Consider the following 17,293-nt stretch of genomic DNA (forward strand, 5'->3'; position numbering starts at 1 on the left):
TTATATCTAAAATCATTCGTAGGCTGGCTTGGGCCCAGCATGTACTGAAGCCTGACAATCTAATTGGAAATGAGAAGGTGCAAAATAATAAAGATTGCATCTTTATTAATTTTCCCCCACCACAGTAAATTGCCATGATCCCTTTGGTCCACTGTTTCCCAGCATTTTTTCCAAACAGCTCGGCATGTGGTAGAGGTACTTGTGCTACACAGTCGCTTTGGGCTATATGAAAAACACGCAGTGTGATTTATCAAATTTGCTGGTGTTTGTCACATCATTCTTTTGTATTTCATTTTTATTAAAGTTTGCCAGGAGCTGTAATAGATGCGAGCAGTGCAGGCCAAACAGTGGGTAATCCTCTAAGGATTCAATCCGAGCCTCTGTTTGATTTGTAAAGCTGGCTTTTGAGCATAGGTGCACCACATGTTCTCCAAACCGACAACATATTGCCTGTGGCAAAATTTGAATTGTACATCTGAAGCAGTACTGAGCCCCTGTGTTTATCACTGCCATGGTGTTTCAACGTCTTATATTTTTTAAGGCTCTGAGGCAAAGATTCAAACCATGAGTTTGATTTCTCCTTTTAGTTCTTCTTTTGTGCTTTTCTGGGCATGGATTTTATTTTAATTTTAGATAGCTTCAGTGATGAAGTGAGTTTTGTCTGGAACACTGCATTAAGTTGTCCAGGTTGCCCTAAGTTGCGCTAACAGAGGCAGACACCGTGACATTGGAATTCAGGCACACCAAACTAGTCAAGTTCATACTTACTAAGCAAGTGTTTCCACAGAACACTCTAGCAAAAGAACATAAGAAGAACCTTCTGGATCAGACCAATGGTCCATCTATTCCACCATCCTGTTCTCATAGTAGCCCTCCTGATGCCTGTGGGAAACTTGCAAAGTGGACATAAGCGCAACTCAGCCCACCTGCCACTCCCAGTTACCGGTACTCAGGGGCATACTGCCTATTGCTAGGACTTTAAAATTATTGATTGGTCTAGAGCTGCATAGGGGTGATAGCACACAAACAGCCAGCGACTCCCCAAACCTGTGGGTGAGTGGAATAGGGGACGCATCACCTGGACCACTAGCTGACAGACGAGTGTAGTGTTTTATTATTTAGCAAGAAAATAAATAAATGATGAACATCTTTCTCATCCAGAAAGAGTTTAAACACAAGTAGAAGAAGACATTCGTCACCTCTGGAGGTGGGAATTCTACCTCACAGCAGGTAGCTGTGGGTTCTCCTTGCTCTTGTCAACTTCTCTTGTCTTGCAGAAATCATGACATTAAACTTCAATCTCTGTTTGGTCAGGAAACTCTAAATGGGCATCGCCCCTTTCCTGGAGGGGTGTGTGTTAATACTTAATTCAATTTTTGCAACAAAAAACCCAAAACCCCTGACCATTCCTCCCTTGTTGTCCTGCTGCCTTGTTGATTCATCTCTGATCTCCGGACGTCTCTTGGTTTCCCCCTAAAAACAGGTACTTATTCTGAATAGTGTCCCCTGATGTGCTGACTTTTCTTGCCTTCCAATTTCAGTTCTGCATTCTGTGTTCCCATCCTGTTATCCTTAACATCTGTACCCCAAACCTACTAGATGATGATGATTAATTAAATTCATTAGTCACCTTTTTTTGCCACAGCAGTGCAAAGCGACTTAACAATATTTTAAGCAAAAAAACAGCAATAAAACCAGCATTATATATCCCCCTCTTGAAATCCTTTTCCTATGTATAAGATACTGTCAGCATATGTTTATATATTGAAACGTGTTTTCGCCAAAATGGTAAATCTAAAACTCCCAACACACTGTAGGTGGAGGTAGAGCAGAGCTATCACAGCTAGCAGCTGTTGAGAGCCAGGTGCTCCATAAATTTGTATAATCCTCTTAAAGCCAGCCATGTTGGTGGCCCTCCTTGCCTGCTGAGGGAGCAAGTTCCATAGTTGCTGCCTGGAGAAGAAGCTCTTTATCTGTCCTGACTCTTCTGACATTCAGCTTCATTGGATGTGCCTGAGTTCTATTGTTATGAGGGGGCGGGGGAGAAAACTTTATTTTATCCACTGTAAGCACACCATACATAATTTTAAAACCCTCTATCTTATCTCCTCTTATTCACCTTTTTTCCTAAACTGAAAATCCTCAAATATTGTAACCTTCTCTCCTTGGGGAGTTGTTCAAGCCCCGTGGTCATTCTGGTTGCTCTTTTCTGAACCTTTTCCAACTCTACAATATCCTCTTTGAGGCAAGGCAACTGTACACCGTATTCCAAATGCAGAACTATAATATTGTCAGTTTTATTTTCAGTTCCTTTCCTAATTACAGATATTGCACACTGGGTTGGCATCTTCATCAAGCTATCTGCTATTACCTTGAAGGTCTCATTCCTCGTCACTTACCGCCAGATCAGAACCCCATGTGAAATTAAGATACAGTGGTACATCGGGTTAAGTACTTAATTCGTTCCGGAGGTCCGTTCTTAACCTGAAACTGTTCTTAGCCTGAAGCACCACTTTAGCTAATGGGGCCTCCCGCTGCCGCCGCGCCACCGGAGCATGATTTCTGTACTCATCCTGAAGCAAAGTTCTTAACGCGAGGTACTATTTCTGGGTTAGCAGAGTCTGTAACCTGAAGCATATGTAACCTGAAGCGTATGTAACCCGAGGTACCACTGTATTTTTTTTACCCCAACGTGCATCACTCTACCCTGTTTACATTGAACTGCACTTGCCATTTTACCACCAATTCATACAGTTTTGGAGGGGTCCCTTTGGAGTGATTCAAACTCTCTTTTTGTTTTAATGACACTGAACAATTTTGTATCATCAGCAAACAGGGCCACTTCACTGCACACCCCTAAACCTATATCATTTATGAACTAATTAAAAACACAGGTCCCAGTACCAATTTCCATGTTTGCATTTATCTCCATTTGGAAAACTGTTCACTTATTCCTCTCTGCTTACTGCTGCTTAACCCATTTCTGATCCACAAGACGAGCTTTCCTCTTATTCCATGACTGCTAAGCTTACTCAGGAGTCTTTAGTGAGGTACTTTGCTGAAAGCTGTTTGAAAGTCGAAGTATGTCATTTGGCTCAACTCAAGCTATATGCTTGTTGACACTCTCAAATACCTAATAGATTTGTGAAACAAGATTTGGCCTTGCAGAAGCCATGCTGACTCTACTTCAGCAAGTCTTGTTCTTCTAATGCTTGGTTATTTTTTATCTTTAACAATACCATCCTAAAGGTAAAGGTAAAGGGTCCCCTGACCATTAGGTCCAGTCGTGACCGACTCTGGGGTTGCGCGCTCATCTCGCTCTATAGGCCGAGGGAGCTGGCGTTTGTCCGCAGACAGCTTCCGGGTCATGTGGCCAGCATGACTAAGCCGCTTCTGGCGAACCAGAGCAGCACATGGAAATGCCGTTTACCTTCCCACCGGAGCGGTACCTATTTATCTACTTGCACTTTGATGTGCTTTCGAACTGCTAGGTTGGCAGGAGCTGGGACCGAGCAATGGGAGCTCACCCCGTCGCGGGGATTCAAACCGCCGACCTTCTGATCGGCAAGTCCTAGGCTCTGTGGTTTAACCCACAGCGCCGCCCACGTCCCTAATACCATCCTAATACCATCCTACGTCAATACTAAACCTTGATCACCAGAGGGTCACCATTATCCTCATTGTAACAGGCATTTCTGATGGAGAAGTTTACACTGATTAGTGAGTCTGATCTTATCCTAGCATATGTAATTCTAAAAGGATTGTGTTCTTACCTTGCTTTCGTTACAGAAATAATGCAAAATAAATGCAACTGCTGTTAATGAAAATATAAGCTTTGGAGACAAATTACATGAAATCCTAAATAAAGATTTAAGTATTGAAATTGAAGAGGCAGGCCTTTCAAATTTTCCACTCTAGTTAATATGATTTCTTCAGGTAAATTAGCTTGAAGCGTTAAGAACATCCCTGTTTTACTACAAATCATTATTTCAATTTGATGCAAAATGTCATGGAGATTTCTAGTTTCAAGATCACATATTAATATGACTCAGTGGAAATGTACACAGTAAGCTTTGTGCTTTCTGGTGTTTTCAAATTCAATTATAATCAAACAGCCCTAAAAAGAGACTTCTTTCCTAGTGTAGATTTTTATTACCAAATGGGAAAGATTCTTATGATTCAAAGAATACAAATGTGAAATTTTACTTAAAATGTCTCCTAGTGTTAGTAGGGCAGCCTTTCCTCTCGGCTTGCATATCTGCTTGGCAGGAATGGTTGGTTATTGGGGCACAGATAATAATGACTTGCTTCTAGCAGGCAGCTATGCTTACAGGAAATGAGGGATGAAATTTGAGAAACCTGAGGAACTTCTTGCAAGGCCTCAGGAACTCTTGAAATGGTTCAGAGCAACCTTCTCCAACCTTGTTCCCTCGCTTGGTGAATCATTCTCATTGTGCAGTTATTTGGCTGAATGCCACCCAGTACCTCACAAAATATTGCCTCTGAAGGTGAAGATTTCATTTAACTGTACTTCATACCACCCTTTATACTAATAATTAATCCTTCCCGGGTGGCTCCTTCTGTAGCCAAAAGCACAAGCCACACACAAGAGGAAGGTACAGAAGTGCAGAAAAACTTGAGAAAACAAATTAGGAAGGTAAACACACAGAAAGCCCAGCGAGGACATAGCATGCTCAATGGCGATGGAATGCTGCCTGGCTTCGAGGAAAAAACAATGTCCATATCACATCTGTTAAAAAATAATGGCTGGAATGTATTACGGCAATAACAACACAAACATTTGAATGTATGACAGCATCAGAAAAGCGACGTACAGAAGTAGTTCGCTGCTGTCTGCTAAATTCTGATATCCTGCCATGGTACTCTTTGAGGTACAAGGACAGGCAGTGCCAGGGTAGATATACACAAAGGAAAATACCCCCGCTATAAATAAGTCAGAAATTAATTCGTTATAACAAAAGAAAAAAAGTTATGTAAAAATTGCATAGAAATTTTATTTTGCTCTCTGGCGCTTTCTGGTGTTGCATGTTTGTAATACATCCAAAGCTTTTTTCTTTTATTTTTCCTAATGTAGCTGAATCCCCAGAGTGAAAAGTGGGCGCAAACATTGTTCTTGCTTTAGATCCATATTATATCATGGCAAGCATAACCTTATTTTGGATATTTTAACTGATGCAGAGAGACATTTTCAATACTGTTCCAAATGTATTTTATTGTCTTACAGGACAAAGTGGATCTTGGCGAGTTGATGTTTTCACTTTGCTATCTTCCAACTGCTGGTAGACTAACTATTACTATAATAAAAGCTAGAAATTTGAAGGCCATGGACATAACAGGAGCATCAGGTAGGAATGTTTTTTCATTCCAATTTTAATGTACTATTTAGAAAGTAATCATACAAGTTTAGCATATGCCCATCCTAGCATACTCTTTCCTTTGAGTACTATAAACACAGTAGTTTGTTAGAGGGGGGGAAGTACATTTGGTCCTGAACCATTTCATCAGTATTTTTCTGTACTGAGGTAGTGGAATATCCCAGAGGCACATCCTTGCAAAAATGTGCAAGGGGTCTGCAGTGATCCTCTTTTAAAACATTGTCAGCAGTACTTTGTTACACAATTAATCAAAAGTATAGCCAGGCATCAGGGATAAAATAACTCTGCAGAGTAGAAATACATCCGAAACCGACCTGAAATTGCAGGTAAGACACACAATCCACCCATTACCAAACTACATGGCTGTTTTAATTGGGGTAGAAAAACCACCCCAGTTTATTTCCAATGCTTCTTGCAAGCATTTGAGTTGGAGGAGCCACACACTGTCATCATATGTACTGAAGAAGGGCAAAACTGTGATTCTGCCATCTACTTTGCACCATGATACGGTGGTCAACAGAGGGCAGAAAAACTAGACATCATCCTGCAGTACAGTGCCACTACAGGTTTTGACTATCTCATTTTGGGTTGTGGGTGTGGCATATTTTATTGCATATTTCTAATCCTTTAACAAATTCTGTATTTCAAATCAACCCTAGTTTTCAAATGGAGATCCTATTGAGGTATAAATCTTCCCCCATGAATAGTGTCATCTAAGGCACAACGGAGAGCGAGGTTATTAGCTGTAGAACATTACTTTTATTTAAAATACAGATGACAAGATTATAAGGAAAAGGTATCAGAGAAACAAATTTGGTGCGTTATTGCTTTAAACTTGTGATTATTTTGAAATAAACCAGTATGCTTGTTATGTCCTTCACACAGATCCCTACGTGAAGGTTTCACTGATGTGTGAAGGGAGACGATTGAAGAAGAGGAAGACTTCCACTAAGCGGAACACCCTTAATCCTGTTTATAATGAAGCCATAGTCTTTGATGTCCCTCCAGAAAACATTGACCAAATTAACTTGTTTATAGCTGTTATGGATTATGACCGGTGAGATATCTGGACATCTCTTCAGACTAGTGACCTAATTGAATCGAATGACAGTAGATGGATTTGGGTGGACTTAGAATGAGTGATGGACAGAGAGTGTAAGCAGTGCCGGATTTACGTATAAGCTAAACAAGCTATAGCTTAGGGGCCCACTTTCTTGGGGGCCCCAAAAAAAATTAAAGGGAAAAAAACCTGGATGTACATTTCCAAAATATAATATACTTCTTCTTAATTGTATTTCAGTTCAACAATTACTTTGATAAAGTACATATTTTGTTAAGTGCAAATGGCTTTAGATACCTGTTAGGTCCATAAATTACCATATAGCATATATTCAACACAAAAAAAGCAACAATTTGTTGTTTACAAAGGACAGCTGGACATATAAAGGGCCCCATTACCTTCAGTAGCTTAGGGCCTCATCAAACCTAAATCTGGCCCTGAGTGTAGGTTGACAGTGTGGCTGTGAGAGTTAGAGAGACCAAAGGAGAAATGGGATGAAGGAGATATTAAATTATATATTTAAAAGAATTTAGGATAGTCTAAGATAGCCATGCTAAGTTGGGAAACTGGAACTATTCAGATTCTGTATATAAAGACTGCTTGTTCCGCATGTTATGTTCCTTAATTCACATCTGGGTGGATTCTCAGATAAATATGTTTCATCCCATGCATTTGGTGCATGTGTAACTTGAGGTAATATAAGCCAGTAGGTGATAGCAGCAGGTATTTTGAGAGAGATCTGGACTCAGTAGAGCAGCTGTGGAACTGACTTTAGTGACCATTTGGAGGCAGACCCTTGTGAGGGACTGCTGGGAGTGTCACACTCCCCAACTCCTCCTTTACTGGAGTGCTTAAAAATATTGGCGTTTCGGACCAGTTAAGAGAGGTGATAGCCTAAGAACTTGTACACATCATAGGCTGTTCTCTGGATCTGCTCATTGGTGAAATCTCGAAGGCTGGAAAATCAGTTAACATTGGGCAAGTCTTCTTTCTCCTCATTTGCCTCAGTTTGTGCGTGCTTTTTGCCTCATGTGATGGGAAACCTTCCTGGTAGGCTGGAGGTATGATATCTTAAATGGCGCCTCCAGGCTAGGGATACACCAGAACCCAGTATAGATTTAGGTGCAGTAGCAAGGGAGAGGTGTAACACTAGCACACACATAGCATTCATTTCTGGCTTCACCCAACAGAAGCTGCTTTGGTGGGTCCACACTGACAACATGTTCCCTAGAATTAGTGAAAATGTTGAGAGTATGAACAGTAAATGGGACTTTAATAATGTCATTATACCTTTACATGGGGCTTGCAGTTGTCTCCGACTGCTCTAATTTATATACAAGAATTAAACTTCCATTCCCTGAACACCAAAATACACATGCCACTAAATAGGTATATGCCTATCACGTGAAGGGTTTTTTTAAAAAACAACAACAGCAACTGTAACTTGCATCAGCTAAGGGAGGTTGATAATTAATGGGATCAGAACAAACGGGGGTGTGGGGGTGTTTATTTAACCCTTTCCTCCCCTGCTATGGAGTGAGGAATTTTCTGTGCAAATTTCCTCTTCATGCTTGCTCAGGTCCCATTAGCATTAAGTGCAAAAAGATACATTTAAAGCCATGTCAACTTGAGTCCTTAGATGTGTTTCCAAATGCTCACCCTTGCTCGGAGAGGCTTTGAATTACACGGTTCCTGGATGTGAAATTTTAAGAAATAAATATTATTGAACCTTTTCACAGTGTAGGTCACAATGAGGTCATTGGAGTCTGTCAAGTAGGCAACGATGCGGAAAGCCTTGGGCGAGACCACTGGAACGAAATGCTCTCCTACCCTCGGAAGCCCATCGCTCACTGGCATTTGCTTGCAGAGGTAAGACTCCTTCGCCTGACACACTGCCTTTTCTATTATGCTAGAAGCTCTTAAAATGACCCTAGTGCTGGAGAAAACACCTTTCCCCCCCTCTTCAAACAAGAATCCATTTGCTTAGACTAAATCCTTTTAAGACACATCGGAATCCGGAAGCTTAAAGCAAGACTGATGTAGAGATCAAGCGAAATCTGATCCCGAGAGATTTTATTTTTAGTGCAATGTGAAAATATATCTAAAACTTTGGGTATATACACCAGTACATCCTTGTGTACTGGATTACGTCTGTCTTTTACAGATGGTGGTGTCCACTGGATTACACACATGAAGAAACTACTAACAGGGCTTATGGTTATGTTTATATACAAGACAGAAATAATGATTTATTATCTGGTAATAATGTAAGTCCACATCAGTGTCCAGAGGGATCTCAAATTATGTTGGAATTAAAAACGTCCTCAGAGTTCAGGACATGCAGTCGAAAGCTCTCCTCAAGTTACAATTAGATTCCTCTGTTTCTTTTGTCTTCATTTAGGGCCCTATTCCACAGAAATGTTATGCGGGCCTTCTGCGCATGGATGGCTGCCGAAGAGGCTTCCTCACTCTTTTAACCTATTCAGCAGAAATTTGGCATTCCTGTTGAACCCTTTCTTAGCCATTTTCTCAGGGGCCATTCCGCAGAGTGTCCAAAGGGGTAAAGACATCCCTTCAATTCCATTATTTAACCCTCACCCGCTTTCCCAACCCCAGAATACATTAATCCCAAACCACAAGATGCAAAACTTCTGTTTGTTAGATGGAAATGTACTTTTGTTTCTGAAGTTTTCTGTAGTTTGGATTCTAACATAGATACCCATGTCTATCTGTAACACCCATATTGTCATCTATACTCCTTAAATGAATTGCATTGTTAGCCGTGTTGTTTCAACCCACATAATGCATTTTTTGAGATGCATGGAAAATAAAACATTTTATTGTGATAAGTATTGTCATAGGTGGAAAAAAATGGAATTCCTTTGTTTTATATACCTAACCCCACTTTATATACCTAACCCCATTAGGTCAGTGGTCAAACTATTAGTAGACAGTTTTTGTTTTCATAATGTATGGATTACAATACAATAGTGATACAGAAGTTCCAGTAAGTTGTGTGTCATATCCCTTTTAACCATCAGTGGCAACTGCCCCCACAAAACCGAGAGAGCAGCACTGTGCCTCTGTGACTGACCGCACCATAGATTTTAAAAATAACACAGGGCTTACTACACTACCCAAAACCGAAAGAGAACATGTCTCAAGGTGCTGAAGAAATATATAATTGTGTGTTTGTGTGTCTTATTAATTTTAAAATGCAGTTGTACAGTAGGAAAAAATAAGGGGGGAAATCATTAAAGTGCAACTGAACAAAGACAGATCTCATATCATTTTTCCTGTAGAACAAGATAGATAGATGAGGTATAAGACCAGGATGCAGAATTCAGAAGAAAAACAGGAACCTTCACAGACTCTCTTCACAGAAAGCCAGTGTGGTGTAGTGGTTAAGAGCAGTGGACTTGTAATCTGGTGAACCGGGTTCGCGTCTCCGCTCCTCCACATGCAGCTGCTGGGTGACCTTGGGCCAGTCACACTTCTCTGAAGTCTCTCAGCCCCACTCACCTCACAGAGTGTTTGTTGTGGGGGAGGAAGGAAAAGGAGAATGTTAGCCGCTTTGAGACTCCTTAAGGGGAGTGAAAGGCGGGATATCAAATCCAAACTCTTCTTCTTCTTTCCAAAAGTCGGGATCATGTGGAGCAGAGGGCTGGAACCCTTTGGAGGTAGAATTACTAAAAGTCAGAAATGGAAACCACACATTTGTAAACACGTCCGGTGTAGCTTGGCCTTTGGGCACATTTCAGAACAGCCCAACGTGTTTTGGCCAATGACTGTTTAAAGGTCTTCTTCAAGGGCTACAAAAACACAATAATACACCACATGAATAAAAAACGGAGTGCATATTGAAACTAGAGACTTTGGTGCCACATGGGCTTAAAGAAGACTTGGATTTCCTTCCACACTTGGAGACATGCCCCTGGGGTTGTTGTTTGTTTTTTTTTTTGCACTGTCATGTTTAGAAGTGAAAGTCCTTGATATTTTTATCACAAATTAACAACACCTGTGTGTGATTCATTAGAAAAGACGCCATTTGCTGCCTTCAGACAACAATTCCAGTTGCCAGCTAAAGTGAACAAAGATATGTTCAGGCCATTTGTCAATTTAAGAAAGTATACATAGGCTCATATGCAATTTGTATATGTTCTTACAGCCCCTGAAGAAGTCGTCACTTGGTGTGAGGAACCTATGGCCCTCCAGGTGTTACTGAACCAGAACTCCCATCAGCCCCAGCAAGCACGGGCAATGGCTTGGCATGATGGGAGTTGTAGTTCAACAGCATCTGGAAGGCCAAAGGTTCTCCATACCTTTGTAGGCCGAAAACACTTCGGGCTGTTGCGAAAATAAAATCCATACATTTCTTCAACGTCCTGAGAAACACTCTCTTTTGGTTTTGGGTTCATTTTGGATTCTCTCCACTTTTTGCATTTCTTTTTCACTACAGTACAAGAAAACTACAAGCTACTCCCAACCCATAGCATTTTGAGAATTTGGGTCTCGTGGAATGAGTCATGCACTGAGTAGTTTTGACAATTGGAAACCACCCAAGTACGATTAAAGAAACAAATATAAGAGTTAGATTAAAAAGAATAGACAACAATATTAGGCCTATTCTAGTGGTTTAAAAACATTTGGTGAAAAAGCCTGTGGACTTCACTCTTCTCCAGGCACGCATTCAAATCGAAAGCAAATAAAGTAGGTTTGTGGTACGGCCAGACTTGTTGATTTTATGACATGGTAGTCTTTTAGCAAGTTTTGCTATTTAGATTACAATTTGTTTGGCCTAATTCAAATTTGTTATATTTGCTTTGCAGCTCTGATCCTAAATGGTTTGAAAAATCTGAGCCCCTGGTCATCTCCCTTTGGGGAAGGCCGAATAAACTGTAGTCCAATTAGCAAATCTTGGAGAGAGACTTTCAACACAGCAGCACCACCTCATCTGAAGAAAAACAAACAAACCACTAAAGCACTTTTTACATGGTATGCGGAGATTGTTATAAACCAAAATGTGAAATGACTATCAGACCCTTAATGGAAAATACGTAGACCAATACATCTTTGTTACCTTTCTTGAGGGTGAGGAGTTGGGTATTTTTGTCAATCTGAAAAGCCAGTGCATAGAATGTTCGATATTAATAATGGGCATCACTAAGTAAAAAAGAAAAATCAAAAATACAGTTGTAATCCACAGTCATTCTGCTATTGGGAGCACTGTCTAGTCATTAAAAAACTTAGATGAAATATTTATATTCTGTTTGTGAATCCATATTGTCAAATAACTGTTCCAAGTTTGTAGAATAAATCATTTCCATAACCATCACTTAATCTTGTCCTGTTAACCATATATACTTCAAGTTGGCATCTGCAATGTATTATTATTTAAATCTTGCATAGTAATATAATAGAATTCAGATTTTTGGGTTGGGTTCAATTCGGCCTTCCTTTTCAGATTGGACCAAAACAGTTCTGGGATGTTGGGGAGCTGGGGATCTGTATTTGTCTTGCTTTCTGGCATGCTTGGGTACAACTGCGCATGCTTGCAAAAGCATCCAAGTCTGAAACATGAATTACTCCAAGCCTTTCCTATCGCCTACTGTTGCCTTGTTTTCTTTGGTAAAAATGCCAACAGCAGAAAGAGTTTGTAGCTCTTTCCTAGCCCACTACCTTCCTGATGGTATCATGAGGATTTCCACACAGCACACGTGAAGCCGCATACTCCAAATTAGTATATTTTAACGAAGCCCATTCTAAAACAGGAATAGTTAAGAACAATAAAAGCAGTAAGAATTGCAAATTAATTTTACTCCCGTCATTTCCTCTAGCTATATATTTTTTCCTGAATAAGAGAAGAAAATAATGGCAATTATAGAAAACTCATAGTTTCCAATATGATACTGGGCAAGGTTCCACTAAGTTCTTGCATGCACAGAATGAGGACTAATCACAGAATGGGACTTTCCCCCTTCTCCTCACCTGCATGGACCTCCTAAATTTGCTCTGAAGGATTGAGGAACCTCCAGAACAATATTAGGGCACAGGGGAGGAGATGGGGGGCAGTCCCACTGCGTGAGCTGGCCTCATTCCCCACATGTCTACCCCACTTAGCACCAACTTGAATTCCACCCATTGGATGGAATTAGATATCTATGCAATTGGTTCCTTTTACAGCAGGCCATATGAAATACAGAAACTGTAACGAATTGTGCTGAAATGCATTGCAATTTAAAGCAAACTAAAGGAGCATTTTTTCTTACACCATATTCAGGCGCAGTATCTAGGATCATAAGTCACAGATACGTTTTTTAAAAGATTAATTCATGCATCATGTAGCCTCCTCATAGCCCTCAAGTACAGAACAGACTATATCCATCCTGTGACAGTTTCACATATATGGAATGGGTCTGTGTATCATTTACGTATAGATGTTTGCCTTTTTTTAAGGAACCCTAATAAATATACATGTACTTACAAGGTTTCTTTGATGGCTTCTTTCTTTCTTTTTTAAGATTTTACAGCTCCTGAGAGCAGGAAGCAAGTCCCTCATGGCCACACAGGTAAAAATGTTTACACAGAAAAAGATAGCTGGGGGCAGCCAACTTTTTCTATGTACAACTCCCCAGGAAGGGACTGCATGGTATGGTGTACAGTCACTTCTTGGGAGCATTTTTAAAGGCTTTTTAACCTGCACAGCCACAGTGGACTTAATAGCTGATCAAAGCAGCTGTAAAAGGTTTAAAAAGAAAGAAGGCAGCCCTCAGACCATCTCGTAAGCACTGTTGCCATACCCAGGTGTGTATCAGTTTGTAGATTATGTGGACAATTGCATATATCTACATTCTAATCAACACAAGGGCTGGGGGGGGGTGGAATGGTTAGGTTTGCTTTTAAAAATCCGAATGAAGTTCCTCCCACCTCCCACCTTGATGAACATTTTGGGAATTTTCTGGCTCCCTCTGCTGCTACATGTCAAATTCCCAGATGAAAATACAGAACGCTTCTCCCCGTTGGGATTACTTGAGAGGTATATTCATTGTTCTTTGCAGAAGTATTAACTGAGTTGTGAGAACTATAGTCACAGAATTAAGCTGCACGGAGTGTCCCATAATAATTAGCATTGGTAAATATTACTTGAGCTTGTCCTCACACCTGAAATCTCACCCTACTTCCATGTTAAATTTAACGTTGACATTAACCATGGAAGGGTTTGGGACCCAAGACAGGAGTTCAGCCTTCAAATTCTTTTTTCCCCATTTGCAGTGAGCATGCATAAAAGTCCTTAAAAGTGGGATGAATCATGCCATCATTGAAAGCACTGGAGATTATAGCAGCACTTCTGAAATATTAGAGGGTAGGGAGAGACGGCAAGCCTACCTAAACTGCAGGAAACCAGGCTAAAGGAATCAGTGGGATACTTATTTTGGAGCTATCTTTTTCTCAGTGCTCAGTATTCAGGAACACTTAGAAGTACAGCCTTTTTAATATATATATATATTATGGCTAATGAATGGGGAAGGGAGAAAAGTTAAAAGTAGGCATAACTTAAATTGGACCAAAGCAGCCAGAAACGTCCTGAGTTATCACAGTGTTCTTTCGTTCTGTCAAGAGCAATGTACTATAAAATGACTGTACCTTAGAGTAAAATTGGAAAAGTAATGGCAGTGGTATTCATAAGGAAAGAATTCTGCCATACAGTCCATTTTTTTAAAAAATAGCTGCTTCTGTGAAAAACCACAACAGAATAATACTACATAAAAAAAGGGAAAGGGAGAGCATTAACGTCTACTCTACTTTTGTTCCCCCTGTCATTAATATTTGGTTCCTTCTTCATAATGATGTTTTATAGTTCACACACAAAAAAAAACAGTTGAAAGAAATAAGATGTGCCAAACTGAGGTGTGATATTAATGGAACTATGCATTCTGTGTGGTATATCTTCAAGCATTGCATTAAAAGGTTGTTTCTAATACAGTGGGTTGGGCAAGGAACTGCAGCTGGAAGCAAGCCGGGGTCCTGCAATTCTCTCAAAGGGCCTCCATCTCCGTGAAGGGAAATGAACTGTGTACATCCAAAGGACAGTGATGGGGCCGCACTCAGGAAGGATGGGCAACACGGATGCACACCTCCACTGCTAAATAAGCTAACAAAAACGACGCAGGCAACGCACGTATAGAAGATGGACTGTAAGCACCTGGGCTCTTTTTCCCCTCTGTTTGTTTTCCATTTCCTCACTGTTTCTGTTTTCCTTTGGCCGCTGCAGAGTGAATACAGGTGGCTAACAAATGGAAACACGCTACGGTGTGCTTGTAGCTGCTTGGAAAGCTGGCTGGCTTTCTCATCTTGCCAGATCAGGAGGCCTGTACCACCACACCTCATCTGAGGAGGAGGGAGTGGTAAAAACCATTGTGACAGCAGCGCTCCTCAGGCATTCTGCATAGTCGTGATGCACACACTTTGCTCTTCACTTTCCACACGATGATTTAAATAAGTGCAGTGGTACCTCACGTTAAGTACTTAATTTGTTCCGGAGGTCTGTTCTTAACCTGAAACTGTTCTTAACCTGAAGCACCACTTTAGCTAATGGGGCCTCCCGCTGCTGCCGCGCCGCCGGAGCACAATTTCTGTTCTCATCCTGAGGTAAAGTTCTTAACCTGAAGCACTATTTCTGGGTTAGCGGAGTCTGTAACCTGAAGCATATGTAACCCGAGGTACCACTGTATTTTAAAACAAGCGGGGAACCTCCATGGGTAGAAGTAACTACCAGGCTCATAAATACACCATCCAATTCACCTTTGTGTGAACCACTAAAGAGGCCTGATGTGGGAGGATGAAACACAGCTAGCTTACTAAGTGGTTACAAGCACACCAGGATGCAAATCAGTGATGGGGAGCCCTCAGCCATCCAGATGATGTTGGGTGCTCAACTTCCATCAAACCAGTCGTCATGCTCAAGGATTGTGGGAGTTGTAGTCCAGCAAAATCTGGAGGGCCTCAGGTTCTCCACCCCGATGCACAGGCACATGACTTGGTAAGCAGTAATCCGTATTCACCCATAATTATCTCTCAAACTTGCAATGTTTTGTTTGGTTGCATGCTGGATAGTCCTCTTTCATTTTTATTTTTATTTTTCTTATTTTAGGCTCATCACAAAAGTATGTAAAGAGATATGTTGTATTTAAATATGAGTTTGCTTTGATGACACACAGACATTGTACTATACTTTTAATATTTGTTGTTCAATGAGTAGTCCTGGTACATCTATGTTCAGTGTCTAATTTGGAGCGTAAACCCACCTCCTTGTCAAGGCTTTGTTAGTTTGGTGGACTTTTTTTCTCTTCGTTCAGTAGAGGTAATGCATGATTGATTTGCAGTAACAGTTTGAGGGGCGAAATAAATTTAACATTTCTTAATTTTATAAAAAAGTATAACATTCTTATAAACACAAGTAAAATGTACTGTGGTTTCATTTATATAGATCTCGTCTGTATGAATTATTTTGTTCTTAATAAAATGACGTAAGAAATTGTGCTATTGTAATTTATGCCTATTTTGTATTTATATATTAAAGTTGAAGTTAATGTTTAAACAGCCCACATTCAGTGCTTTAAAAGTGTTTTAATTCCATGTTCCCTGATAGCAACCTGTGGAGTAATTTTCCCCGAATCAAAGCCATAAATTAAGGCTGGAAGCAAAATAAGCAAGTACCATATGCAACAAGGAGAGGACAATGCAACAGATACATTATTTGGGTTCCCTGTTGGAATGGAAATCTGCAGGATAAAACACAGTTTCTGCAGAGTTAAGTATTATTTCCTTAAGCACCACTGAGCAATTTAAGGGCAGTGTTGCAATTTGGTTCACCCACCCACCATGTTTCACATTTTAATTTTTCAAAGTGACAAGAGTATAATTTTCTTGTTTAAATGAGTAAGACTGACTTTCTATCTGCCAATGTTTGACATGTCATTCAGGGAAATTGTTAGGTGTGCTTAGGTAGAGTGTGGTCATGCATGGAAAAGAGGATTTGGGAATAACTCAGACCCGTTCTGAGCAAACTCAGACATGTTTCTTTTACTCACCGAGAGACACTCAGGGTGACTAATGCTGAGAACCTATGCACACTTACTTGGGAGTAAATCCCACGAAGCATGGTGCTGCTAACTTCCAGGTAAACATACATAGTACAGTGGTACCTCGGGTTAAGTACTTAATTCGTTCCAGAGGTCCGTACTTAACCTGAAACTGTACTTAACCTGAAGCACCACTTTAGCTAATGGGGCCTCCTGCTGCTGCCGCCGTGTTGCCGGAGCACGATTTCTGTTCTCATCCTGAAGCAAAGTTCTTAACCTGAAGCACTATTTCTGGGTTAGTGGAGTCTGTAACCTGAAGCGTATGTAACCTGAAGCGTATGTAACCCGAGGTACCACTGTATTAAAAAGTAAAGCAATATACCAGTTGCAGGGAATCAAGTGGATAAAGTTACTGCTCTCATGTCATCCTTGTGGATTTCCTGTAGGCATCTGGGGTTAGGCACAGTGAGAACAGAATGACTAGATGGACCTTTGACCAGATCCAGCAAAGCTGTTTGTATGTCTTTCTATCATAGGACATATTTTATAGACATGGGATGACTTGTACAAGGTTCCTGTCATGAATAAACATGAGTGCATCATATGAATAGTTCACCCGTTCTGGAAGCTCCTTTCCCTACTGTCTTCCAATACTGCCATGGAAAAGCATGTCCTTTTAAGGCCCACTCTTGTGGTCCACCCTGAGCATTTATAAATATAGCTTCTGGCTTGACAAACACACACAAAAAAAATCT

General features: G+C 40.6%; 1 protein-coding gene across 6 annotated transcripts in view; it reads left to right on the forward strand.

Moving 5' to 3' along the window:
• SYT9 (synaptotagmin 9) overlaps window positions 1–15,994 on the forward strand; it is an 87,198-nt gene extending 71,204 nt beyond the window's left edge. The window contains exons 4-8 of one of the 6 annotated variants that reach the window (XR_013393180.1): window positions 5,246–5,366; window positions 6,282–6,453; window positions 8,196–8,325; window positions 8,858–11,451; window positions 14,441–15,994. Coding sequence is in view for 3 of the 6 variants with exons in the window: in XM_028730527.2 (XP_028586360.1) it covers window positions 5,246–5,366; window positions 6,282–6,453; window positions 8,196–8,325; window positions 8,858–8,965 (531 nt within the window). In the remaining 3 variants the exon portion in view is untranslated. Of the gene's footprint in view, window positions 1–5,245; window positions 5,367–6,281; window positions 6,454–8,195; window positions 8,326–8,857 lie in introns of all 6 variants that reach the window. The other 5 variants (XR_003706859.2, XR_013393181.1, XM_028730527.2 and 2 more) reach the window with 5 other exon arrangements.
• The last annotated feature ends 1,299 nt before the right edge of the window (window positions 15,995–17,293 follow it).

The sequence above is a fragment of the Podarcis muralis genome, chromosome 1 (assembly GCF_964188315.1).
Source record: "Podarcis muralis chromosome 1, rPodMur119.hap1.1, whole genome shotgun sequence".
Lineage (NCBI taxonomy): Eukaryota > Metazoa > Chordata > Lepidosauria > Squamata > Lacertidae > Podarcis > Podarcis muralis.